The following is a 27236-nucleotide window of genomic DNA, read 5'->3' as shown; positions in this document are numbered from 1 at the left end:
GTGGTCCAAAAGGAGCCTTCAGCACTATCGTGATGACAAAGGTAGGCACATGGATTAGGAGTTTTCAAGGGGAACAAATAGACCTGGGATCAAGGGAAGAGGGGAAAAAAAAGAGAAAAAGGTAGTTACATTCACATTCTCAAGAAAATCCAGGATAGAATAAAGGAAGATTTAAACACAAGGAGGAGGTTATTAGGGATCTTTCACCATCTCGGTCTGTATTTCTTTTTTATATTGTCATCACACACTACAGTTACACTGCTAAAATGAATCCTCAGCCTGCATTACTTCATATAAACGATTTTGGACTCATTTCTTCCAAGTTCCCAGTCAAAAATGTCTTTAACCAAAGCAAACAGATAAGACACCACAAGTGCCTTCACATATCCAGTATCCAATATTACAAGTACAGATTGCGGCTGAAGGAGGTAGAGCAGACATCATCATCTGGTACTTTCCCTTCTCCTCAGAGGTTAAGATACTTTGATGACATTTGGTGGCTTGAGCACTATACTGACAGTGATATTTTAGTGCTGTGTCCAAGAATAAAACTACTGCATGAGAAGGATTCTGCACATGGTTTGACCTACACCACAGTTTATTTGTAAACATTTGTTACATGTGTCAATAATTTAATTGAACACAGACTTTGTACAATTCAATTTATAATATTAACAATGTCACACTAGAAGAGCACAACTGTATTCGGTTACAGTTGTACTTTAAAACTTTCAAAATACAAAACATTTGAAACACTGAACAAGAAAGTAAGGGAAAATTTGAGAACAATGAAGGAAAAGAAAAAAAGAACTGTGCAATAATAAGTCATGATCAAAAAAACTGAAAACAAACATAACACACTTCCTAACTGGCTCCTGAACATATTCAGGTATATCCATCTGGCTTCAATACTACTTGGGTTGTGTCAGAGCACAAAACCAAGCTCTCTTCTGCAAATTAAAAAGCTTGCTGAAACAGAAACTTAAAATGGGTTTACAATGTGTAATGCATATGATTTTCTCCACAGTCAATAAAACTACCTGAAGAAAAGAAATTGATTTAATTTGTCTTTATTTGCAATACAATATAAAATAGATTCTTTTGGTATGAAGATCTTTGAGATCTTTTGGGTTTTTACACCATATTTAAAACAAAAGTCACATAGTTTGAAGCCTCTTGACCATCCCAAGCACTGGTGCTGTAGTAGAGTTTCAGGTATTTCAGTGGACTTCTTTGGTTGCAATCTATTCAGTAAACTTCAGATATGCAGACTTGAATATTTAAGCTCTAGAGTTGAAGCCCCTAAATTAGAGTGGCTTGAGTTCTAAAAAACTGAAACGTATCTGGAATTCTCACCAGAAGACTTATGGGTATTAAACAACTCTACTTTTATTTAGAAACTTTACTTTAGACCACCTAAATAACAAAGGGCATCCTTCACTTAGCAACACTGAAGAATATGCAGTGAGAACAATAAGTTTTCATCTATTTTCAAACTTCCATAAAACTGGCACTATCATCACTTTACATACTAGTATAGACAGTGCATGGCAAAATTCAATACAAAACAGCAAACTAGCTCACCTACTGCAGCTTACTGTAGCACTTAAAGTAACATCTATAGTCCTGAAAGTGTAAGCCATCACCTACTGCTTAATTACTCTGCAGTGCTAGGTATTGGCTTAATCTCCCTGTAACAGTTCTCACAGTAAATGTTTGCCATTTCTAGCAGACTGACATCCAATTCCTCCTCAATTTCATTTGAAGGAAATAAGGCAACTTAAAAACCACTATGGAGAATATGCATGTCCAGTACAGAAGTCACTGTAGTATAAATGATCAACTTCATATGGATAATGTAACTGTAATATATGCAGAATAGTAAGTTCAGCTGTTGTTGGTAAAATTCCAGAAAAAAACAGATGTAAGAAAGCAGCACTGAGTAAACCGAAGTACAACAGACTTCCAGTTTTTTAGAGCACAAGTCCTACGCTTACACTAGGAATGTACATAAAGCAAAGGAAAGAGAATGGAATTTTCACAGTTGTAACTGAAGTCACTGCACTATCCTATTGTGGTGCATTTGTCCTTTTCCAGCTTCTGTCCTGATTTTTCTTATAGCCATGCAGAACAGGATACAAACCCAAATGTTGCCATTTTCCTCCTTGCTGCTGTCCAGCATCATCTGTACCACAGATCCTTGGCCCATTATGTATTGCAGGCTAATAATCACAGGACGGTTAAGTCCCATTTTTAATTATGACTATTTAAAACAAGGCAGCTCTAGTAAAGAAGGGAGTTGGCAAAGAAGTCTTAACATACTACATTCTCTTGTTCTCCTTGTGTGCTAAACGGGACAGACATTTTTAAGCTGGCAAGAAGTTATTACCTAATATAAACAAAGTAAAATCATGTTACATAAAATCATCCCCTACAAACAGAGCTAGAACATGATTTTAGCTGAAACAGCTTACTGTTAGTTTTTGTCATAATCAATAGTTAATGGTTCAAGGAACACAGATTCAGAGAAGTCTCTGCCTATACATCCTCTGCTGTTACCTTTCTTTGCTAATGACTGACATGAAAAATCAAGAGCTCTGTTCTTTCAAACATTAATCAATAAGACAGAACTAGTTATATCCCTTAAACTCAACTTATGACAAGAGTTTGCCCACAAACAGAAATCGTCAACAGCTTCAAGTTACAGCAGACTAACTCCCAGTGTGATCAAATCTCATACACTCCTGGTTTCATACAAAGAGCAGGATGAGTCCATTATCACTATGAACTCTGCAAACAGAGATGACCACCTCAGACCTTCCCCAATTTCATACCTCCATCAAATTCTGCCAGAGATGAAAGTGCAGCATCTTCAAAGCGGGCCTTAGGTCATCAGCAGGACTTTGCACTAACTCAGTCTCCTCTTGCCATTGTACTGATTTGTCAAGATCCCACTGTTAAGCTGAATTCAACAATTCTTAATGCCCCATATCACCATGATACTTTTTTTTTAATCACTTGCTATCACTGAGCTTTCAGAGGAAGAGACAAATCTCTTACTTTTATACAGAAAGATTTTCAGTAATACAGTACAAAACTAAACAGAATTCATGTCTGAGTAACGAACATAGAAAACTACTATTGCAATTTTGTGGTGACAGCATAGAAATTTAACAATCATCAGAAAGCCTAGAAAGGGCATGTTTAATTATAAAAGAAAGATTGTCTCGAGATAAAAATAGTGCTGACAGCTAAAAAGCTCTCTGTTGCAGCAAGATATGCAGTAATGAGTAACAAGTTCTAGACAGTTTAAGTACTTCCCCAATACTGCAACACAACACATTTTTGTAACACTAGTTTTACATGGGTTATGCTGCAGCAGCAGTACAACTTCTTAGTGGTTGGCACTAGGAATTAACCATAATAGAAGAAAGGCATTTAGTGATCAATGCACAAGAACCTCTGTTTGACTTGTTCCTTAAGTGTGGTTGAAAAAAACTGAGGAAGGGGCCCATCCGTTCCATTCGGATAATACACCTTCCTTGAACATGAGATTCTTGGCAGGAAGAGGAACACCCACGTCTGCAGAAATTGGCTGCAAAAGTGAACTTGAAGAACCAACATCATGGAGCTGATCCAGTGTTGAAATACCTTCCTAAAAGCAAAAGGAAGAAAACCGTGTCTTAAAAATAAATTAAAGACTTAATAGGAAAAATATGACAGGCTAATCTAATCTGCAAATACGCTTCAAGTTTCTGAAGTATGTTACTTTAATCCAGTAAATTCCAAATAATTATGGAAGTAAAAACAAAATAAACAAAATTAAATAAGCATACAGTTGCCTCAGCTGCACCTGTGCATATATTATTTGGTTTCCAAGGAACCTTCAGGGAACTCTGAGGCTTAAAAATTAAGACCTAGAAAAAAATGAATTGAAAGCTCTAAAATCTTCAGGACATCTTTTGAACTGCTATTTATCCCATACCGTGCTAAGATGTACACAAGTATTTGGAGGCAACAACTTGATCATACACTGGGGTATTATTTCCCAGAAGTTTGGTTTGCTCATCTTAAAACTCACTTCAGCAGGTTTTTTTTAACTCTGTGATCATCAGCTAGAAAAGTGTTAACTCAGACATAACACCTAACACATTAGGGCAGGAGTCACTTGAGACTGACAGATGAGGGCTTCGAACCTACCAGGAATCATCAACATTCTTATCAGGACATAATTCCAGGATCACACTATCCATCCCTGGTTAAGTAACCTGCAAATTTGTTACCTTACTGAAAAGATAAGAATTTTACAGGAAAGTGCCATAAGACAGAGCAGCTAAGCAGAGTCCATGTTACGGGTGGACATGCCTTGCTTGGATACACTCGCATGCAGAATTAGAGTAGGCTGCAGACCTGGCATTCCTCTTGGCTTGCTACCCTATTCTCTATCGAAACTCTTGAAAAATCCTCCCAGAGTATGTAGTTTTACATATTTATTACATATTTATACTCATTGAACACCAAGGTCTAGGAGCAACCACAACAGAATTGAGTCAAGTATTAAATCAGGCTAGGAAAGGGATAGGGAAGTACTTTTTTTTTTTGCTGCCGGCAACATTTTAGGTTGATATTGCTCTTAATGCAGTTACCATTTAAAGAAAAGGTAAATAAAAAAAACCATATATGTTTCCATACACTAAAGAAAGGCAAGCAAGAGGGCAGAAAGGGATGACAGACCATACAGAAGGATTAACATCTGGATTATTCCTCCTTACCTGGAATGAATGAACAAAATTAAGGACCTGAAGAGACAGTTTTCTACTGGAATGTAAGAGTTTTTGAAGGCTGTAAAAAAAAAAAAAAAAAAAAAAAAAAAAAAAAAAAAAAAAAAAAAAAAAAGAAGCAATGTTCAAGGTGCACAAATTTTTACTGAAGTATCCCCATAGTAACTTAATCCCAAATAACTCTAGTAGTACCTAACATCACATGACAAAGTTAAAAGATTTCACACAGAAGGCTTGGTAATTCTGTCATCACTGAAGAGGAGCTCGACTTATCTGCTCTTGAGTCTAGTCAGGTAAATGCTATTTTCCCTATCATTTACACTGCATAAAGTGGAATCGTTGCAATTGAGAAATACTATTTTACATAAGACATTAATATATTAGACATTATCATGTCTCACTCTTATCTAGGACACTCTGGTAACATGCCTTTTAAGAAGTTACATTAGTGACACTGTTAAAAAGCAGAGGATTTACTAGAATAAAATCCTTAAGCCATATTTTCAAGCAGCCTCATTTTTGGTCTCCAGAACCATGCCTTAGGAAAAAAAAACAACAAACCCACAAAAATAATCTACAAAAAAACCCAAAGGAAAGAAACCCAGAAATCCCATTGCTGAAAGTATACTCCTTCATAAAAAAAAAGCTCCAGTAAAAAGCATTAGACAGCTTGATCATAAGCCATGACTAAATTTATCAAGTATGATACAAATACTTGAAAATTTCCACAAGAACTAAATGCATTTTACATCAAAGCATCACCAGCAAGCTTTCCTCCTGTACTCCAGAACACTTTAGAGGAGGAAAAAAAGCCTGTACTAGGCTAGGAAGGGAAAATGTGTAGGAAGGAACCCAAATTTACTTTTTTCCTGATCTGCTCGCAGACAGTTTACAACAAAGAATTAATTTTTGCCTAAGAGAAACTGTAAAAAAGTCTAATCTTACCACAACTAAGGACTAGTTCTACATATCTAGGACCCAAAATCCAACCCCCTTACATACTAGAATTAGGTACTGAGCTGAAACACAGCTCAGGTCTGCTTTATAGTCATTAAATTGTGGTATCTCTTCTTGCAGAAGCTCCAGACATAACACATACCACCTGTTAAACCTGCAGCTGATAACTTACAGCTCACCTTTCTTTTCTACATAATCCATGAGTGGCGATTTTTCTGCAGACCTTCTGATTCAATTCAGAGCTGAATAGTGGAATGCCAAAGCATAATTCCAGTGGAACCCATTCCAGTTCATTTGTGGGTACTTCAGAAAGAAAAACAAGAGATAACCAAACTGTAAGAAAAAGCAAGAATGCTGACCCCAGAATCAGCTATCTTAGATCAGGATCCACCAGACACTTCATACTTTTTCAGACAGCTCATTTACTGAACTGCTCAAATATTTAAGGGAATCTAAAGAGGAAGTTAGCATTGCACTTGTCCCAGAAAATAATCAATCAACTGGACTGAAAATGTTAGTATAAGCCATTTGTCATGTTTTCACCTTCAAGGCTTTGCTTGACTGCGGAATCCACTGAGGTTTCTTCTATTACCATCTCAAATGATTCTGTGCTCCCATTTACATCAGATCCTGATGTTAGTTCAGTCTCTCCTAAAGGAAAAGTAAACTCTTAAATAAACATGTACATGAATATAAGTTTAGCTACCTTTGCCCAAGGACTAAACAGCCATAAAACTGGAGGAAGGGATATGGAGAAACATAGGGCCTGACTAATTTTAGGCCTAAAGAGTTATTTAGGGAACCTCAACACTTACAAAAGATTATGTTCTGGAATAGAAAAATGACACAATTCATTTTTAATATTTTAAAGAGTATTCTTTTTTCTTCTGTTGACTGTTCTAGTTCAGTGATTTTTCGGTCTGTATTTGGTATTTCTGAGCTAGTCTCAAAGAAAAATTAGAAAGCCTACTGCCAATAGATCTACACTCAAAACAGGTTCGTATCTGTGTCGGACAGTATTTTGTAGAGTTACAAATGAAGGAATTTAATCCTTTGTTCACTTTTGCTCAAGTGATTATATGTGAAATTAAGGGGATGCAGACAAAAGAGAAATTATTGGTAACCAACCTCTTCCATCAGAAGTATCACTCAGCTTTCTGTTAGCACGTTGACTTGAAGGATTCAACATTGTGACATAGCCACAAAAATGCTGCAAGTCCACTTTGTTTCTCAATATTTTTAAAGCCGTATGAATGCCCATGTTCACACGAGAGAAGTCTAGTAGGAAACAAAACATATTCCAGCTTTTGTTATAAGAAGCCTCGCACATAACCATGTAGTTCAGCTGTAGGCCATGGTAAGTTTTTTATTTGGATTTTTCTCTCTTGTAATGCTCCATCTTAGTGATGACATTGTTAGATCTGGAATAACACCAGGTGCTAACGGGTATTTTATAGTACAGTAACAGAGCCAAGGAGAAAGAAAAATACAAACAGAAGACAATCTGTCTCTTGTGTATATTCAGACAGCAGAGGTGGCAAGGTTCAGCTAGGAATCAGATGTCCAGCTCTTTCAGTGCCAGAGTCTTCTATGACAAATTAATGCAAGATACATGTTTCACATATCTGAAATTCTGAAGAATTAGAATACAGTACTAGAAGTTAACAAGGAGTTTAAACACTGACTTATTCATGTCAGAACTTAAAGAGATGCAGGATTTCTTCAAACTTAATGCTAGATGAAAAAAGAGACGTGTCAGAGAGAGCGAATATAAAAGTAACTAATTTTGAACCTAGTAAAAACTAAATTAGGAAGTTAGCTTTATTTCTAGTTGTCCCAGATTCTTCTAAGTGGTAGCTTAAATAATTTCAGATTTCTGGAAATTCACGCTTTTATGACAGCTCTCATTTGGGGAGGTTAAGGCCTCAAAATCAGTTGAGGTAGGCAGACTTTGAAGGAATAGATTTTGCAAGCAAAGCTCTTCCTGGGGAAAAAAAAACCTCCATAACTGTTGCTACTGCTAATAATCAAGGTAAGTTTATTCAGTTTTGGTCTCACCTGTCTTACAATTAAGATGCTGAATATAATATATGGAAGATTTATTTATGTACTTAATAAATACACTAGTTAATAATCTAGTATGCACAAAGAAAGATTTGAAAGTGTTTGTGGAAGTTATTGCTTTATATATGTCTTAGGAGAGAAGAGAGACCAGAAAACTCATCCTAGTTAGGTCAGAGAAGACAGAAAGAAGATGGTATCTCTAAGCTCAGTACAGAGTTGTCAACCATTTTCATTTTCTCATCTGACTCAGAAGCTCAACAAAATTTGTATTAAAAGGATTATTGCAACCTTACTGCTCAAGATAATGTGCAACAGATGTGTAACGTAGTGTAGAAATTGCATTAAAGACAATCAGTTACCTCCCTGTTGCTCAGCTTCATCAAATGGGAAAGGTATGTGCATTGTTTCTCCCATTCCATGCATGCCATGCCCCTGAACATCAAGAAATTAAATTAGGAACAGAAAAAATACTCATCAGCTTAGCTTAGTCCTACCTGTGCTCCCTTTTAAGGAGTACCAGCCAAGCTGATGAAACAAACAAACGGAAATATTTATACGTTAAGGCTCTTGTTTAGCTGAAATAAAGTACCACACCTTTCCCCTTAAAATGCACATGAGTAAACACCATGAAGTTAAACTTCAGTGAAGAGAAGCTATTTTTCTCTTCAATAACTGGTTAAAAAAGTATTTGAAAAAGGCTGAGCACTTCTGGAGCAAAATGGAGTTTCCACCCCTATGTACAGAACATTTTTATGCAGTCACAGGCTGCTCACAAGTTGGCCTCTGAGAATGTGTAATTTTATGTTTGTTACAATATTAAACATCTATTTATTTGAATGATTAATTCTGAGAGTTTGTCTAAATGAAAGAAAGTGAAGAGAAAGCTATTTTACTTCTCCCAAATGCAAAACCCCAATCTATTCTGCTGTTTGTGATAAACACCATTTTTTGCTCATACTTTACGGTATGTATGAGCTAAATACCAAGCACTTTTTCAAAGTGCATTTCTTGAATAACAGTTCATAATAACAGTTACCTCTTATCACTGTCTAAAAAACTTGTGGGCTCTTCATTTTCACTCCAGTTTCCTATCTCCCCCACATATAACTAGGAAAACTCTGCTTGCCTATAATACCATAACACATGCATAATGTGCATTCAGTTCAAAACCCATTATCTTAACCACCACTGAATCACAGCAGCACTGGCTACAGAAGTTAAACATATTTTTCAGCTTTTGACAAAAGTGTAGCTCTCCTACATTGTTAATCTCCTCAACTCAAAAAATTATGCAGGTTTTCATCATTTATACAGAGCACTCTGTACCTGAATTAGAACAGCAGAATGTGTTAAAGCATCATTCAACATTGTGAGCACATTTGAAGTAGGAACTACTCCTGGGTCGTGACCCCAAGACGTTATTAGTAAGCGATCATAACCCTGGAAGAGAAAATTAGGAGTATTTATAGTAGTAATGAACTAGCTAAGCACATAAAGTGAAATACTAGAGTTATGCATTAGCATATTGTCACAACTCAGAAGTTATCAAAGGTAATTGCAGCTCCACACTGTTACACTCGGTACCAAGGATCACTTATGTTCATATTCCTGGTAAAGACAGAAGTTTGCCAACCTCAAAGTTAAGATGCTATTTTGAACGAGAAGTATCTGTCACCAATTCCTGTAGAGCTGTGTGGCCATCACAGCAGTCTCCTAGCAAATAGGAGATTAAAGTAACCCCACATAAATTTAAAAGCAAAATAAAAGATGGATAAATTAACACTATCAGCAGAGAAAAAAGATTTATCAATCCCTAAAATACCTATCCAAGGGTGGGATGGGGAACAGGAAGACAACAACACTGAGTAATTTCCTAGTTTCTCAGTTTTCAAGATTGAACTCCCTAAAATTTCTAGAAATATCTTGACAGTTTCCTAATAAAATGACACTACAAAATAGCAGTAAGAGAGAATCAGTCGTACATGCACGCAGAGGAAAAAAAAGTCCAATAAGTTTGTGATAGTGCAGAATGTGAGATCATTTAGTTCATCAAAACCTGTCCTATCAGCAGTATTTAAGTTTTCCAGGGCTACTACACTGAATGCTTTTTACTAGTAAAAGTGCACATTTACTGGTAGTTTCAGTTAATGACACTACAGTTTGAATCAACTCATCACCAATGGCCTTACAAAATGCCTTCTGCTCGAGAAGACTTGATTCACTTTATCCAGTAAATCTTACAGGTATCTACAAAATTTTTGCAATTATAAAGGGAAGGGAACACATGAAAGGTTTGAGGAATGGAAAATGCATCTACAAATCCTAGTGCTAGAGACAACTGCCAATGTTGGTACGCCAAAGTATGCAGTCCCTCTTTGAAGGCCTCTGTACCATTCTAATATATTTAGGTCCTCAAGTATCTACTCAGAATGTAGCTGTAGCTGAACAATATTATTTTATAAATTCCACTGTGAGGAACAAGACCCAAACACTGCTAAATGTCTGTGGCATTTCAAATCGAAGTCAACAGATAAAATGATTTTTTGATTTTTGATAAGTTTAAAAGTTGTCATGGCCACTCCCACCTACATCTGTCTAGTATACAGAATACCCAGCAGTACTCCTTTGTGGCACATTTGTCCTTATTAGCATATCAGAGACAGAATGGGAGAAGGCAACACCTGAAGTTTTTCAGGCAAAAGTTGATCATCTGTGCTGCTTTGTGGGACTCCTTGCCAAAGCACTTACGGATGCTAAAAAATTCGGAATGGAAGGAATTTGGGAGATCAACTGATCACTGCAGAGACAGCAATTCAAGTCACAATCTCTGCATACACAGAATCCCATACAGCTCAGGAAGTTCCAGACCAGAGCACGTGGGAGAGCAGGAAGGTCTTAAGTGGAAGTATTACATGCTGTGCTGCTTCTTCCTACTTACAGACACGGCTAGAGAGAGGCTACTGGGCTAGGAAGACCTTTCTTCCAACCTACTGCAACTTTTATTAAATTATGCTGTCATTTAAACTGCAGGAAGAATTACAGCCTAGAATTTCAAAGTCTTCATCACAGATTTGGACAAACTGTAAGTCATCATGTTAGTCATCTCTGTCTTTTTCACATAGCTCTTCTACATCTTTGTAACACACCCTAGGGATGGACTAACAAACAAATTCAAGACTGCAGTACCATATTTTACGCTAAAATTGAAAGAGGTGGCATCAAATATACTGGAGTCACATTCTGACAAAGGCAGAGACATAAGTATCATTCCTTTTTCAGGACCTCAAAAGAAAACAAGCCAAGATGCTACATAAAACTTGCTTCTAAAAAAGGAACATTATTCACAATGAACTGTACCTCTGACTTCAACTGTTATCCCTAAATAGCATACAGCATATCTTTGAAACATTTGGAGAAGGGAGGGAGAATAAATTCATGCACAGACTACCTGAAAAACGTCTGGAAGTTTTCGAAGGCGTGTTCCTTTAGAAAGCAACAGAGAGGGTGGTCCTTGTCCAGTTATGTGGTAAATATAGAGTTTGAACCAAACTGAACTGACTTCTGGTATTGCAGGTCCAATGTGCTGAAGAGAGATTATTCCAGAAAATAGAAATAACTTAATATTCAACTGTCACACATACAGATATCATTTAAGAATCAGCAGTTTTAAAGAAATATAAATCTAGTTTTGCAGTATTGGAGTACAAATGTATTACTCTCTACTGATGATATTCTAAGTATTTAGTGAAGTAACAAAAGACTCTTTGCAGTAAGGTACTTTCTATGAATCTAACTCAAGAATAAAATATCTGTCCTTGACTCTACTTCAACAGATAAACTGATCACAAATTCAACAAAGTTTATTTACTAAATATTCAGTTTTCCTCAACTAAACATTTTTAGATCTATTACAATAATATTCTACATGCCAATGATTTTGTCACTTTAAAAGGGACAACACCTAACAAATGTATCCAAACCAAAGCTATTAAGAAGATACTTTACTAGATGAGGGGGAAATCCCTCAGTATTTTTTCACCTGGGGTGTGCAGCTACTAATCGGTCGAATTTCATTGGTGAGTGGTGCCATGGAAACCAGCAGAGTATAGTTTTTGTTGAGAACTCTGCTGCAGGTCGCTGGATCCAAACCGAGCAAACTCTCGCATCGTAACAGGTCCAAGGGGAACCCTATGTTCAAAATGTCAGATTCTTAAATTATCACTTAGAATGGAACACAAAACACAAAATGTGATTTCGCATTTTCCATTTTCCCCTGCTAAGCTGTAAATACAGTATTTTCCACACTGAAGTTTTAAATAATTGGGGTGAATTTTAATAATTCTGTACATAATTTTAGCAATTCCAGGCATACAGGGTTGTCTGACACAGAACTATAGTTTGTTCCTCTCTAACTAACTGATCCAGGAAATAAGCAGGGATACTGAGGAAATTAGCTGAGATTTACCAAAAAAACCCAAACCAACCAAAAAAAAAAAAAAAAAAGCCCCATTAGAAGAATACACTCTCTTTCAAGACTTGAAAAATGTCTTTGACAGAATATCTCTTTCTCAAGTTCAGCTTGTCTTGCCACTATTACGCTTTAATCTGTTGCCCTGGATGTTAAGTTTAAGCCTTGGCAAATAAATCTGTCATTCAAGAGGCAAACCCAGTAACATAAACTCAAAGGATGATGAGAAAGTGATGCCTTGGTTTCACAATATTTTTAAAACAAGCAGGATACAGCAGCACAGACAGAAAGCTGGGTCCATGGCAGATAAGTAACCAACTCAGAAGGATTCCCAAAGCTGCCCCCAGTACCATTGTTTGGTTGATCAGGCTGTACAGCTTGTGCCCCCAGGTCTTTGTTATGCCGCAGAAACAGTATCGTGTTTCTCAGTGTAAGTGCATGATCGAAGTACCGCTGTGCTTCCCCTTCACCTGTGCTTTGAACCTAAACAGCAAACAAAATAAATCCATGGTGGTGGGTTGCATCAATTACACAAAAGGAAAGATGAACAAATTAGAATTTTAAAGCTTTCTCATTGAGTAACAACCTTGCAGTTTATATGCAAAGCTGATCTACAGCAACTATTAAATGAAAAGCGAGTCTTGGCCATGCTAATGGAACGGTCAAACAGTACAAAAGACCAACTCTGTAAATCACAACCATGACTCAGTCTTTAGGTAAAAGGGTTTAAGTGTTCAGTCAACCTGACTGGTATAAAATGATACAGCAATTAACAGCAGTCCTCCTACACCATTCTACAGTTGTCCTTCTAGAATTATCTTTAAAATGTGTATAGGCTAAGCATTCCAGCACATAATGGTCAAATTTTCCTACAAAAATGATGTGCAGCATTTCAGAAACATTAACACCCTACTAAAAGGGAAGTGACATCCATTGAACAAGCAGGTGTGTGTACACAGACTTGGGCAAATGTAATTCATGAACTCACTTTGCTCACCAGATGCACCACACTCATACACATACACGGCGTGCCCCTGAAAGTCACTAGAGGTATACATGCAGTGAATATCAACATGATAAGGTCTTATTTTCTTGGTCTTATTGCTAAATAAGCAGTTTTAAACAATGAAAATACTGTGAGGAGGGAGTTGGCCCCTTTAACACTTCAAGGGTTGAAAAAGCATTTTGGCAAATATGTAACAGATTACCTTTTCCAGCTCCACCAAGAAGCTGTCAAGACTCTCATCTGACAGTTTCCCAACTTCAAACATAGTGACTGCATGACTTTTCAAGTTCTGGAACAACAAAACAAAACTGTCTTAATTCTTTGAGAATGGACTGGCAAGGAGAAGTTTTATTAAGTAAAAACAATCCTTAACAAACAATACAGAAGCTTTTTCACAAATATTTACAGCTGTGTTATCTTGATATCAAAGTAATTTAAAGCTCTACATATTTATTCTTGGCATAATACATTGAAGAATTTAGACATACTGGTGAAAGATTTCCCATCATTAAAAAGGCAGTGAGAGTAGAATCGAACAGGAAGGCAATGCGCTTTGTGTGTCCACTAGACAGGTTCAGGCTGCTCACGCTGGCTGTTTCAGCTAATAGAAAACAAAAAGAAAGCAGGTGATCATATTTGTTTTATTTAAAAATAGTATCATCATGTTTAAGTCAAATCTAATTAAAAAAAAAAAAGAAAAAAGTTAGTTATCACCATACCAAATAAAACAGAATTCCCTTATTACTACTAAACGGATTGACTTAATTCAAAAGTTGGTATCTTTCTGTCAATTTATATCCACACTACAGATCAGTTTCTTCTTCAGAAAAAAGCTATGAAGCTAAAGAATTTTAAACCAAGTAGACACAACCTCCCCCACTGAATATTCCATATGAAAAAAAGAATCTGCATAATCTGTGTTTCTGCACCCCTTAACAGCCTATGCCACTCTAGAAATATAAAAATAATTGATCCTAATGTATTAAAATTTACTGTTAGTGCTAACCTGGATCATCTTGACTGTTGGTATCTGTATCTGTGGCTGATGACCCAGCTTCCTGTACAGGACTTCTGTTTTCCCCACTGTCCCATGAAAGCAGCATCTTTTGAGGATCCAAAGTACTCCTATTAATGTGAATTAAAATCCACATCTATCGGTCACTGTGACACCAGAGAAGTATCTCTGCCTTCCAGTGCTAGTCCATGCACAGGCATACCCAGTACATGCCTTTCAACATTTCTAAGCCCTAAAACCAGTCAAGCTTGATATCCCTCAGACTCCTGCTTTAGCTTCTGCAGAAAAGTTTACTGGGGGTTTGAAAATATCAGATCGTGAAAGAGATCTGAAAAATCAAATCACTATCATTGAATAAGAATCCAATCAAAAAAACCTAATCCACTTTGTTCTCACAGTCTGAATAAGCATCAAAGAAAACAGGCAGAACAGTCATTTTACATGGCTTACCAGATATTGAATTAAAAGTGCACCAAATGTAGTACACTGAACTTACAGGCTAAATTACCATTCCTTATTCTCAGATTAACAAAAGGACCAAGAGTTCTTGCCATTATATACATTAGAAAGCCAAGTGAGATTTGTTATTGCAGAAGTCAAAGAAAGCAACCAATAGTTTTGCAATCAGAATTTGGTTCTAAGTTTTCCCTTCAATGAGAAAAATAAGCCCTGTGAAAGGGTGAAGACACTTACTTCAGTCTGTTTACTGAAGGAACATTCTTCCACGATGGATGAAGATTATCCAGGTTTATTACTTGGCCTTTTTTATGAGCAAAGCCTAACCGACAATACATGGACACAGCATTCTGAAGAAACACACACACACATAATAAGGAACTGCTGTATGAAACCAGGCTGCAAGACAGTGAACTTTCTGTATTGAGTTCAACAGATGCATTATACACACATACCTTTACTAAAGATAAGTCAATCTCTAACACGTTTGCCAGCTGAAAAAAAAAAAAAAGGACAGGTCAGCAATACAATATTAACAATGCAGAGTAATTCACCATTTGTGGGATCTGGTGTCTTTCTGTTGGTTTTCTTTACTTTTAAACCCAGCCTGTATTGGTAGGAGCAGTTTTGTCTGCATCAAAATGATGAAAAAAAAGAGGATGAAATCTCCTAATTGTCCCATTTGAGAGCATGCCAAAGAAACATGAGGCTATCCTCCACTGCGTAATCTCTAGGTTAATCATGTATATCATTTCTATGTTAGTTATGTATATCGTTTCTAGGTTAGTCATGTATATCAGAAGATACACAAAGAGGAAAACAAATCCTGGATATATTTAATGGATATTTTTCAGATGTTTATTAACAAAGTTTTGAGAAGACCTTATGAAAATGTATTTCTCATACTGAAACCATCCTTAAGCAAAAGTTACATTCCTGCTTTAAGCCAACATCCTGCATGCTTTCACTGCCAAAGAAAAAATTACTTGAATTTTTTTATTTCACACTAGCAAAACAGACTGTGTTCCAGTTCTAGCTGTATAAAAGTCTAGTTTAGTCACCTTTGAATAAATTCATTCTACCTGATGGAATTGTTTCACTAAACTGAAGGTACTCCTCCAAGCTTAAAGTACTATAAAAGCTACAGCTTGGACTTAAGCCTGGCAGTATCTCTAAACAAAATCACTTGATATGAATCCATATCTCTGCTTTAAGTATTTTTAGCAGTGTGCTCTGGGCCATTTTCAAGTGTTCCTATCTCCCTGACACAGGTTAAGTTTTACTTACCTCTGCCACATTAGTGTGTTCATCTATTGAAACAAATATCTTGTAAAGGAGTGTTTCAAAGTAATCACCTTGCACTCTGTTCATAACAAAACCTTCAAGTGGTGGCACTGAAACAAGAATTACTTTCAAAATTACAATTTGGTACTTACTTTACTAAACTGAAACTGCACTAAAATGGAAAAATAAGTTTATACTTCTTTAATTTTCATTATACCTGCAATTTTGAGGATTTCCCAGGCACAAAGAATAAAAGCCTAAAGACAGCATATGCAGTATTTAAAATTCTCCCACTCCTTAAGAAAAGTAATGCTTGTCAACATGTTGACTTATAAAAACTAAAGCCACTCTACCTTGCATCACAGCCTTGCACTCTCCAGCTCATCAACTACAGATAATTTCCAGTGTCTAGCACATAAAATGACTGCAATGGAGACTAAATCATGCCTGTGTTTGCAGTAGGACACAAAAACACCACCCCACCCACACACTCCAGAACTGAGACTCCCAAAGTGATTCTCTAAGCAGTAAGTCTTCTGTATTGAGAAGACTTTCACTTAAATGATCTCTACTACAGCAATGACTGGCACTTCTGCATGACCAGGTTCCAAACAATTTATGTCTTTGCAGATCATACTGAATTCACAAACCCCTGAGACCTATCACAGCATAATGAGTTTGTCCAAAGGGCACACATATGCTGGGCTGGTTTAAGCTCCTACATAGTGCCCAGACACAGTCCATGACTAATCAAGGTGACAAGACCCATGAAGAATAGAACTGGTATCTATTAAAACATTGTATCTGTCTGGCAAGAAGTCAAAAACCTATGACTTTTTGGTAACTACAATTCTCTGTGCTATTCTTCCTTTTCATTACAAACTTATAGAAGGATACTTATTAATTCATACCATGACTCCCATAAAAGAATCTCATCTTACCGAACTATGTGTTCAAGATAACCTAAAAAATTCAAGTTGAAAAAAATCCTATATACAATAAAAACAATGTTTTAATATGGTTGAAAACATTTAGTCAGGAAAAAGTTTCATAGCTCCAATGTTTTGTTTCAGCACACTCACATACACAGACAAGCAGCTTCCAAGAGAGAGAAATACAGGATAACTGAAATTAAACTGAGAAAACATAGGTATAATAGTCATGAAATATTTACTTACCTGCTATACAGCTATCATCAGATATTGGTACATCAAGGTAAATAAATCCTTTGTTATACAAACCTTTATAAATAAAAGGACACAATTTTAGAAGAAAAGAAACATCTTCCAGACTACTGAAGATGTAAAGCAGACTTCCCCATCAGCCAATTCAGATTTTCAAGTAATTTTTCCTAATAGCCTCCACAGTAGAATATTTCTTTGCAATGCATGGACCAATAAACCCCACGTAATACTGAAGAGGTGTTGGTGTCCCCCTAAACCAGAGTTCCTCACTCACACTCTGAGCTCTACAAGTCCTTTCAGGACAGCACAGCAAAATGACCAAAGAAGCTCCATTTGACAAACGTGAGCAGATCTCTGCTTAAATGTTAACTTCGTTTTCACCATCATCACTGTATTGTCAAGAAGTGAGGGTTTTATCCTTAACTAGCTTTGTCAGCTGATGCTGGCTACATTTGGGTACTCAGGCCAGGACTCACACACTTGATAGCAAGGATACAAACTAAATCACATCAATTCTGATGGTCCTCACATGTCCTTGCCACACATCTTTACAGAAAGTCTTGCTTATAGAGCTGCAAAAGTAAATTCTGGTGCCTTTCAGCACAAGGCATCAGCAAAGCTGCAGCAGATAAAGACGGGCACTGCATACAAAAAGGACAATAATATAGCAAACACTTAAATTACACTTTCCCCACTTGAAACTGATTTGAGCACTGAGTTCTGCAGCGAAGATAAGCCAGTGAGAAGTTTTTGAGGAATGGAAAAAAATTACAGCATAGTTATCTTTAGAGTCCAAGTTTTGTAACAGCTATCACAGAATATGCTGAGTTGGAAGGGATCAATAAGGATCACTGAGTCCAACTCCTGGTGCTGCACAGGACACCCCAAGAATCATGTGCCCGAGAGCATTGTCCAGATGCATCTTGAACATTAGCTATCCTTTAATGGCAAAGCATAAAGCCAAATTACAAAGTATAAATAAGCCAAATTTATAGTCCACAGTTCCTTTGGTGCTACCCAAGATCAATCCATCTACACCACATTCATCATGGTGGGGGTGAGGTGTACCAACAACCTTCAGGTGAAGTGTTACAAAACACCTGAAGTAGAATTGTCAGGATGTTTCATGCACACACATTGCTCAGCCCAGCTGCAAAAAGTGCCTATACACCTGTAGTGTCTCTAGTTAAATTACTACTCTCAATCACATCGTAAAATCTTAAATAAAATGCCTGCATTAACCCATCAACTAACCTGAATTCACGTCAGCTAAGCAAAAGAATGTGTATCAACAAACCAGCTTCAATGGACCATTACAAGTCATCAACATGCTTAAGGTGCTTTATACTGTCTCTCCTTCAGATTCAGTTCTCATAGTTGATACATCCTTACTTACATACCTGAAATGTACTGGTGGCATCGTAGTCTGGACTAAACAGTCCTCTTTCCCCATAAAATACAATCCTTCCTGCAGTTCCATTACATTAATTGTCTGTATATTCTTTTTCCATACATTAGATCTTTCTAAACCTACTAAACCTGAGCTGTAACCCTCTCCAGAAACAACACCAGGCAATATATAAAGATCATGAAGTGATTTTGGAATTCAAATTTTATTAAGCTCTATACTGTTCAGATCCCTCCAGAGCATGAATTTCACCTACCTCACCTTTTTTCAGTTGTTTTGTTCTGCTCAGTAACAGGCAGTGAAATTCTGCCTCAGTTTCTTATAAAGAACTACGGTGTAGGTTTGAGTGTTTGTAGTAAGCCAAGCACTTACAGGCAGACTTTTCAAGGAGGATTTTGTCCGTGAATTTTTTACTTCCTTGCCTAATATGATTTGTCTATACCTATTACTTGTCACACTGAAATGGGAAGACATGTATGCACACCGTTTTTCAGTAACAGCTGCAGACTTCTGGAAATCAAAACAGCCTCTTAGATTTGAGCCCCATTTTGATGCTGTTAAAATAGTGGAAAAATAAAAAGGACTTTACTTTGAAAAGCAAGGAGTGCAGTTTAACCATCCAGGATTACCAATTCTGACATTTTTAATTTTAGCTTCCATTGTCATCTACATCCCCTTCCCCCACAGTCTTTACAGGCAGTTTCTAATGAAAGAATTTGTTGACTCAAACAATAACAGAACAACAGCTGCTAATTGCTCACCATTAAATCATTTACAAAATCTAGACTGCAATCTGTACAGCTCTTGAGTATTCTCCTTCAACTCTTCTTTTGCTTCAGCTTTCTACATTCCCTTTTATTCCTAGTTTTGAGACACTACTCTCAGAAAATTACTAAGGAAGATCTAAAAACAGAAAAGGAATGTTCATTAAAAACTTACTGTGAACTACATTGAAGTCTAATGAACCAGCCAGCTGAGGACCTGAATCAATTATCTTATCAATAGCAGACTTCTCTGATGTAGTACAAATCTAGGTAAAAGAAATCATATTAGTCTTCTGTAGAAATTAGTCTATGCAACTTTCTTAATACTACTCAAAAGACCCCAAACACTTCAGTCTCAAATTAGTCTTAAGTAATATAAGAATACAGTAAGTAACTCAGGCTCTTAACCAAAATATTTGCACAGAAGAATTCACTGCAGTTCCTGTTGAAGTCTTAAAATTTTTTAGCTTGTCCCCACACAAAATTATGCATGCTCTAGGAACAGTAATTAAGTGCACAAGAATTTGTCAAGTGAAGTCCACAGTATAATAGGTTTGCTCCTTAAAACTTGCAAATCAAATGTTCAGCCACACAAATGGATTCACTCTAGAAAGAGGCCCAGTGCTTCAGGTTAACTATCCTGGGCTGGTGGAATGTCAAAACATAAGTAACCACTGCCTAAGACATTCCAAATAGTAGCCAAAAAACAGATTCCATCACTGCTTCAAATATGTGCTAATCTAAACAAAACACTTCTAGAGAAGGAAATAAATCCAGATCAAATGACTAGCTGACTGTAAAAAGACGACTGTGAGAATGAAAACAGAATGAGGATGAAACATTAGGTGATCTCATAAGTTTTCCATGTGCAAACAGTGAAAAACTAAGCAGACACAAGAATAGAAACAATGAAGATATGTGTCAAATAAATCCACTGCCATTCTGATTCTAATTATAGAGAAGATTCAGCCAAAGCTGCCCTGTCAGGGTTCAAACATGAAATTTAAGAAAACATTTTTTTTTGCTTGTTCCCTACAAACCATATGATCACATACATTAGTTACCACAGATTGGTTGATGCAAAACCACCTCAGCACTGTATGTAGTGCAGAAAGTACAAAAGAGAGAGAGGGCAGAATACGTCAAAGAAAACATCACAATCTCCCTTAGTTCCAATCTTTATTTCCATAAGAGTTGCTATAAATCTGCAACATAATCTTTGTGTATTCCACACAAAAGAAAGCCCTTGTTTTCAGGGACTATCACTATTCAACCACACTTAAGAGATGCAACCCTTACTCCAATACCTTGATGTCATCCTCAGTGATGTAGCCGGCCTGCACGACCCACCACGCCTCTATAGCGATCTCCACGGGCTTCATGGGTAACAGATCATGAGCAGTTTTCCTTCTGAAAAATTTCTGCAGTGGTACAGTCCATTTGAGATAGTAATAAAGAGCACTTCACATGCACAGACAGCCAATTACCTTTATAGAAACTGATCTGTATAAATATCCATTTTAAAGTACATTACATTCACAGACTGGAGACACACGAGACACAAACATACTATTAGCTCTGTCATTTAGTAAAAGTTTCCCTTCTCTCTCAAATCACATGGAAATGGGAAGGAAAAAAAATTATTTACATCTGATATTGTTAAATCTTCCCATAAACTCATCCATATTGTAGGTGTCACTAATTAAAACGCACACTATTCCAACATATTAGGATCAAATCCAAATTTTAACTATGATGTTTTCTAATGTGAACAGGTAAGAGAGCACAGCAAAAAAAGTATACAAACAGGATATTTTAAAGAAGTTCAGTGATTTTAAAAACACATTTTACAAACAAATTTTATTTACTTTTAAGGACAAAGTACCCCAACAGTCTCAATAAGCTCAGTGCTAAACATGTACAGAGAATGTCAGTCCAAGAAAGAAAAACTGGAGGACACTGTTTATTTATAGACCTGAGTACCCTCTCTTGCATTTCACTGCCATTACTTTTCAGTTCACTATCAGCTGCATGTTTTGGTAAGCTCACTTTCAGTTGAAGGACTGTGAAGCTACTTCAACGAGTTCCCTGAAGAAAGGAACAAACTGCTGCAAACTAAAGGCCCTCCTTCTATCAGCAGCCATCACAATGTTTTCCACATGTTCTGTTTACATCCAAGGAGGGGGAGGGTAAAGGGAGGGAAAGTCAAAGACAAACTTACTTTTGAAGACCTACATTGGTTCATTAGATCAATATACTGGTTTCTTCCTATGCCAAGAAGTCTTAGACCTGAAAAATAAGTAAGGTTTTATTTCTCTTGAGACACGTTTAAGCTGAAGATATCTTAAACATTCTTTAAAGAATCAGAACTCATTACATAATAATATTTTAATTACTCTTATCCAAAATAAAAGGATAGTTATAGGAGCTAAATTAATTTCATAATCCATACCCATTCATTCACTGTGTACAGGTTAAGAAAAAAAAAAAGAAGAAATCCCCTATCACTCAAGTCACAGGGTAGCAGGGAATAATCCTTTTTTCCTACGCTCACATCAACAGCTTCAGATTAATAGTTATAGTTTTTCCTCCAAAGCCCATACCAGACACTGGATTAGAACTCTAAGAATTAGAGCACAAAAGGCTGCTTAAGCTTCTAAGGAAGATGATTAAGATATAGTTGAGTTAAACTGAATCAAAGTTTATTTCTATAATCTTTAGCCTTCAACCATTAAGAAATGATGAACAGATATTAGAAAACTATTCTTTAGTTTTAACTCCAACTTTCTGGTTTGACACTAGCTTTTATGATAAAATGTAATTGAAGAAGTTTAAGTTAATTATACTGCAGTCACTAATTTGCAGCTGTGCTAAGATAACAGAATTGTTGGTGGGGGAGAGAAATCAAACAAAAAGAGGGAAATCATACTCCTGACTAACACTAGTGGTGCTGAAGAACGAAGTTTTATCTGTTTCCCTGCTGTGAACATTACAGAGGCAAACCAGTAGTTAATTGACAATACCCTTTTAAAAACAAAACCAACTCTTTCCAAAATCTACAGGCTACTCCTCACCTGACCATACACTATCCTTAAAGACAACTTTATACATATATACCAAAGGTGAGGAATTAAGTCTTTAACTATAGGTAACTTTTCAGTGGCAGGTTTGATTAACACCATCCCTGTGCCAGCAGTTTACACTTTGCTCTATAAGACTTTTCAGTAGGCTGTTGATCTTATTCTGTTCTCCTCCACCAGGTTCAAGGTTTTTGCTTTCCTAATCTCCCCATCTCATACCAGAAACGTGTAATAAATAAAACATCTGACACATCCATGAGTGTCATAAAATACAAGATTCTCTTCCCTCTCTTTTCTGGTACATCATCCCTTAATTCACATTCCACTTAATTCACATGCCACTTCACAGGAGTGTGAACAGCCTCTCAGTGACTTGCTAATGTCTTCAGCCCAACACGTGCCAAAAAACACACCAGAAAAGGACCAGCAGCTCATTTTGCTGGATCAAGAGTACACACTCCTCAATATCACTATTTAAACGCCTCTACACCTTCATTCACATGCTCATGTTCAAGCAAACAGATGCCTGCAAATCCATTTTCAGAAGCTCCTTCTTTCCAGCTCACTGAAAGCAGTAATGCAAGTAGGTAATACTTACAATCAGCTGCAGTGAAGTTGGGTAAAGAATCATAGCTTTTTTCACTATTCATTATATCCTTAAAAAGATAAGAAAACTTTTAGTTTGCAAAAAGAAAGTCATTGTTGCAGAGAAGCAGGACTAAAAACCTGCCTGTCCTATTTATTTTAAGAACAAAATGAAATTTAAACAGGTCTATTAAAGTCAGTTACCTCAAACTTGCCAATCATTTGATTAATCATTACACAATAAGTTAAATACATAAAAAGTGAGACTTCTGTTTAATGTTACCTTTGCAAAGAAAAAAGCTGACTGAAAGACTAATACACAAAATCCTGTATCTCTCTTCACAAAAAAACAAGCACACAAAATTTCTAACTAATAACAGAATAAACAAACAACTAATCCATTATGTCTGCAATCACTATACACACAATAAAATAAAAACACTTCTAATATCCAACGAAAATAAAAGAAGGTTGCCAGAGCACTGATAGAAAACAGAACCATTTTTGTTCTAATAAAAACAGATCTGCTTCAGGCTTTTCAAAAAGCTTCTAATATGGTTAAGTGTCCTTTCTGGAAAAAAAAATTAAAAAACATTCAAAGTTCTGGGTTTTTAAAATGGTGATTCTCTTTGTTTTATTAATCTAAAAAAATGGGGTATTCCTTTTACAGATTGAAGTGAAGACTCAAGCATCAAAAGAGAAAGTCTGGCCTCAGTGTGAGTCCCACCCCAGCTCCACATGACAAAGTCCAGCTCTTTAAAGGCTAATGGGGCAGAAACGAAAAAAAATGCAGGTACAAGTAGTTCTCTAGAAACTTTCCTTACTGTCTCCTTACTTCTTAGAAGAGCCTACACAAAACCAAACAAACTTGTATGCATTACAGGGCCATTACCAACATCTCTAGACAGAGAACAACAAAAACACACTCTCACCACAGTTCTGCACTCACCTCCATTATGCCCGTGTAATAGGAAAATGGTGTTACCCTCAGACCTTTCACCATGATGTCAGACAAATGATAAGGGTACAACATGAGATGATCTCGACTGTATTTTAACAGTTCTTCATAATATTTACGTTCATCTTTCTTGACATGCTTAACTAAAAGGGGAGAAAAAGTTGCACTGTTCTATGATGTTCGATTTAAAAAAAATAAAAAAGCATTACAACAAAAGGATTAAAAATAGCATAATGGCAATTGACAGAAAACTAGGAGCAAAATAAAGCAGTAGTGCAAGGCATTCAGCACCCAAAAATTCCTACATAGGATACAAGTAGTCTCAGAGCTGTTAGAGACGACACCAAAACAGGGCAGATTTATCTAATGGGTTACCAGGAAGTGGCCCATTGAGATAGAACTCATGAAGGCTGTAGAAAATTCTCTTTTAATTAGTGAAACTATTATCTACTTGGTGAAGACAAATGGATGCAGTCAGTGCGAAGTAAATTGACGTTCTGCAAACAAGTCATAGCCAATGGTCAATGTGAGTCAGGGTCACTGCATCTCATCTAGTGACAGGCTTTACAAGTCAAATCGTCTCTTAACATCTCTTAATTTCTTGGAAAATGGCAGCAGAACTACAGCAGGAATTCAGTTCCACTTGGCAACTCGGTAACCTTCAAGAGTGCTTTGCTAGAAAAGTTGCCAAATGAACTCAAAAGTCAAGATTTTTCTTGATGTTTTATTATTTAATAGTATTTATTTTTAAGGAAGGGAGGACTTTTGAAACAGGCTTGTTCTTGCCTTTTTTACAGTAAAGACAAGCTTCCACACAGAAGGACAGGACAGCAATTAGAAGTTACTTTGCTCCTTTACTCACCTAAGTTATTCCGGTATCGTAACTGATTGCGGATGCTGTAGAGTACAACTTGCCTTTCATATTCCCTCTGGGAGTTTCCAAGACCCTTGAAAACATAAAAGCCTTTTAACTGACTTGCACAAACCCCCTTTTAGTTAAACCACTGCAGTGTCTCATGAGGAAACCTATGCAGGTATTTGTCATTGCTCAGTGAGCTCCCAGTTCAACAGCGACAGTATCTTTAGTCTCTGTAGGAGTTCAAAAATATCTTTAAACAGGTTTCTACACAAGATTCAGATTTAAGCAATCATCTTCAGATATTTTTTTCCCTAATACCACTGTGATAAAAAAGGGAGCATCTGATTTTCAAACCAAGCACATGATGCATCAAACATCTACCAAGCATTCAGCATCTTTCAGCCTTGAAGAATTACCTAGAATTAGTGTAGCAAAAACGAAGCATAGTGAATGGCACGCGAAGCTTCAACTGTTGCACCCAAGAAGCTTATAATCCCCAAAAAATAACATAGTGAAACTGCTCGAGCTGCAGCTTCACGGAAGTGAAGCAATCAAGTGATCCTAGGTCACAAGATTAAGGAACAAGCACAGCACATTACTTGACTATCAGGAAAGAAGATAAAAAGAGAACTTTGGTTTATGCTTCAAATGCCTTACTTCAAAAACTGTCCCCTCAGTATTCTTTAAATTACTTGTCTACTCTGCATCAAGTCAATTGGGTTGTTTGGTTTTCCTCTTTCCTCTCCTGGTTCCCTCACTGATGCTTACACTAGAAGAGCTCCTCTGATGAAAAGGTACTTTACTGCATATATGGGATAAACAAGAAAGTTGCACACAAACTGCAGAATCAGCTATTAGAAAAGCAACCTCTGATATCACAGAGAGGGTCTGTAACTGAATAAATATCCAAAGAAGGATCCAAGTATTTGCTCAAAGTACAAAAATATTAAGGACTATGTTTATTGAAGTAAACAAAACAGGATTCCAGAAGCTACACTGAAGTAAATAAAACATTGAACACTGGCCTATTTTCTATCCTGAATCACACAGCCAAGATTATGGCACTCATGCCGGGCAAGTAAAGAGAAAGCATCATTCATTCCACTCCTACTGCCCCTGAAATCTCAAACTCAAGGAATTAAATTACTCGAGGCCTGCAACCACTACTCATCCTCTCCATCCTTCCTCTGTGCAAGAGAAGGAATTAATTGTTTAACAGCATCTCCTTTCAAGCAGCATAAGACTTCGGAGACAAGAACCTCCTCTCACCTGGTCACAGTACCTCCCCTCTGCTATCGGAGCCCCATTAAATCCAGGCAATCAAAATTTCATGAGGTTTTGTTTTCTAGGAGCCATTCGCAGCACAGACCTCCTTGGCTACCGAAACACGGCGCTGCACAAGCCTCCGAGGACACCTGTCCTGGTTCGGCTCACACAGCCAGGGGTTGGAGAAGGGACACCCAACTCCCGTTTTTCCATCTGCAAAAGCTCAGCGGGTACCCTACATCTCCCTCTGGCACCCTGACATCTCCCAAGGCACCCCTACGTACCCCTCCTCTCCCCGAGGCCATATATACACACACATACACCCCGCTCCTCGCACACAGAGCCCACACCGCTTTCTTATCCCGTTCTCTCCAGAGGCACCACACACACATACACTCCCCCCACACACACCCCCCTCTCCACACAGGGGGGCCCTGCACACCCCCAATCACCTCGCTCTGCATATGCGGGCCCCCCACCCTCCTCACACCCCGCTGTCCCCACGGAGAGCCCCTCACCCTCCTCGCAACCCCTCTCCCCACAGAGAGCCCCACACTGCCGCCCATATCCCCCCTCTTCGCACAGCCACCTCCCCCCATCCCCGCAGTCACCCCATGGCCCCGGGGGCCCGCCCGCCTTCCCCCGGGGCCAGCAGGGCCGAGCCGCGCCGTGTCCCAGCCCGCCGCTGCCCCGGGCCGGGCGCTCGGCCGCCCGCACCTGCCTGACGCTGGCGGGCAGCCGGGCCCAGGGGTAGTTGTGGCGGATGTGGAACTCCACGTCGATGTTCATGGCGAGCAGGCCGCGCCGCGGGGCGCCGCCGCCGGGAGGCGCTCCGGCCCGGGGAGGAGCCGCTCCGGCCGGGGCCGCCCTGCCCTGCCCGGCCCTGCCCGGCACCGCCACCTCCCGCCGCCGCCGCGGCCCGGCCCGCCCCGGAAGCGCCGCGCGCGCAGTTCCGCGGGCGGGTCGAGGTGACCCCGGGAGGGAGGGGAGGGTTGGGACCCGGTGCCGGTGGGTTGGAGGCGCGATTGCTCACCTTGGCTGCGGGCTGGCACCGACCGGGAACGGCTCCAAGCCGGAAATACCCCTGTTGCCTGCTTGGTT

General features: G+C 38.0%; 1 protein-coding gene across 3 annotated transcripts; it reads right to left on the bottom strand.

Moving 5' to 3' along the window:
• Positions 1 to 568: 568 nt before the first annotated feature.
• Positions 569 to 27236, bottom strand: FAM91A1 (family with sequence similarity 91 member A1). 3 transcript variants are annotated; one of them, XM_027726975.2, is made up of 24 exons: positions 27169 to 27236; positions 24873 to 24957; positions 24002 to 24153; positions 23066 to 23123; positions 21609 to 21676; positions 20695 to 20808; positions 19563 to 19653; positions 17210 to 17272; positions 16035 to 16141; positions 15203 to 15241; positions 14985 to 15097; positions 14283 to 14401; positions 13765 to 13877; positions 13479 to 13565; positions 12621 to 12753; positions 11842 to 11990; positions 11251 to 11385; positions 9129 to 9242; positions 8162 to 8234; positions 6867 to 7016; positions 6282 to 6389; positions 5918 to 6041; positions 4773 to 4842; positions 569 to 3655 (listed from the first exon to the last, which is right to left on the bottom strand). In XM_027726975.2, the coding sequence occupies exons 3-24, from the start codon at positions 24083 to 24085 to the stop codon at positions 3479 to 3481; spliced, it is 2289 nt and encodes a 762-aa protein (XP_027582776.1). In that variant the 5' UTR covers positions 24086 to 24153; positions 24873 to 24957; positions 27169 to 27236; the 3' UTR covers positions 569 to 3478. The 3 variants fall into 3 exon arrangements, with proteins under 3 accessions (XP_027582776.1, XP_027582775.1, XP_027582777.1); XM_027726974.2 differs by lacking the exon at positions 27169 to 27236 and adding an exon at positions 26853 to 27009; XM_027726976.2 differs by lacking the exon at positions 27169 to 27236 and adding an exon at positions 26139 to 26267.

The sequence above is a fragment of the Pipra filicauda genome, unplaced genomic scaffold (assembly GCF_003945595.2).
Source record: "Pipra filicauda isolate LSUMZ 115617 unplaced genomic scaffold, ASM394559v2 scaffold25_size4600443_pilon, whole genome shotgun sequence".
Taxonomy (NCBI): Eukaryota; Metazoa; Chordata; class Aves; order Passeriformes; family Pipridae; genus Pipra; species Pipra filicauda.
This window is presented reverse-complemented; position numbering and strand designations above follow the sequence as displayed.

What these genes read in the sequence shown, in the direction of transcription:
- FAM91A1 (XM_027726974.2), bottom strand. Translation starts at nt 26,924, where the DNA reads ATGAACATCGACGTGGAGTTCCACATCCGCCACAACTACCCCTGGGCC. An exon ending in TGCCCGCCAGCGTCAGGCAG is followed by an intron (nt 24,958 to 26,852) that starts GTGCGGGCGGCC and finishes TATGTTTTCAAG; the next exon opens with GGTCTTGGAAACTCCCAGAG. An exon ending in AACACACTAATGTGGCAGAG is followed by an intron (nt 15,242 to 16,034) that starts GTAAGTAAAACT and finishes TTTTTTTTTCAG; the next exon opens with CTGGCAAACGTGTTAGAGAT.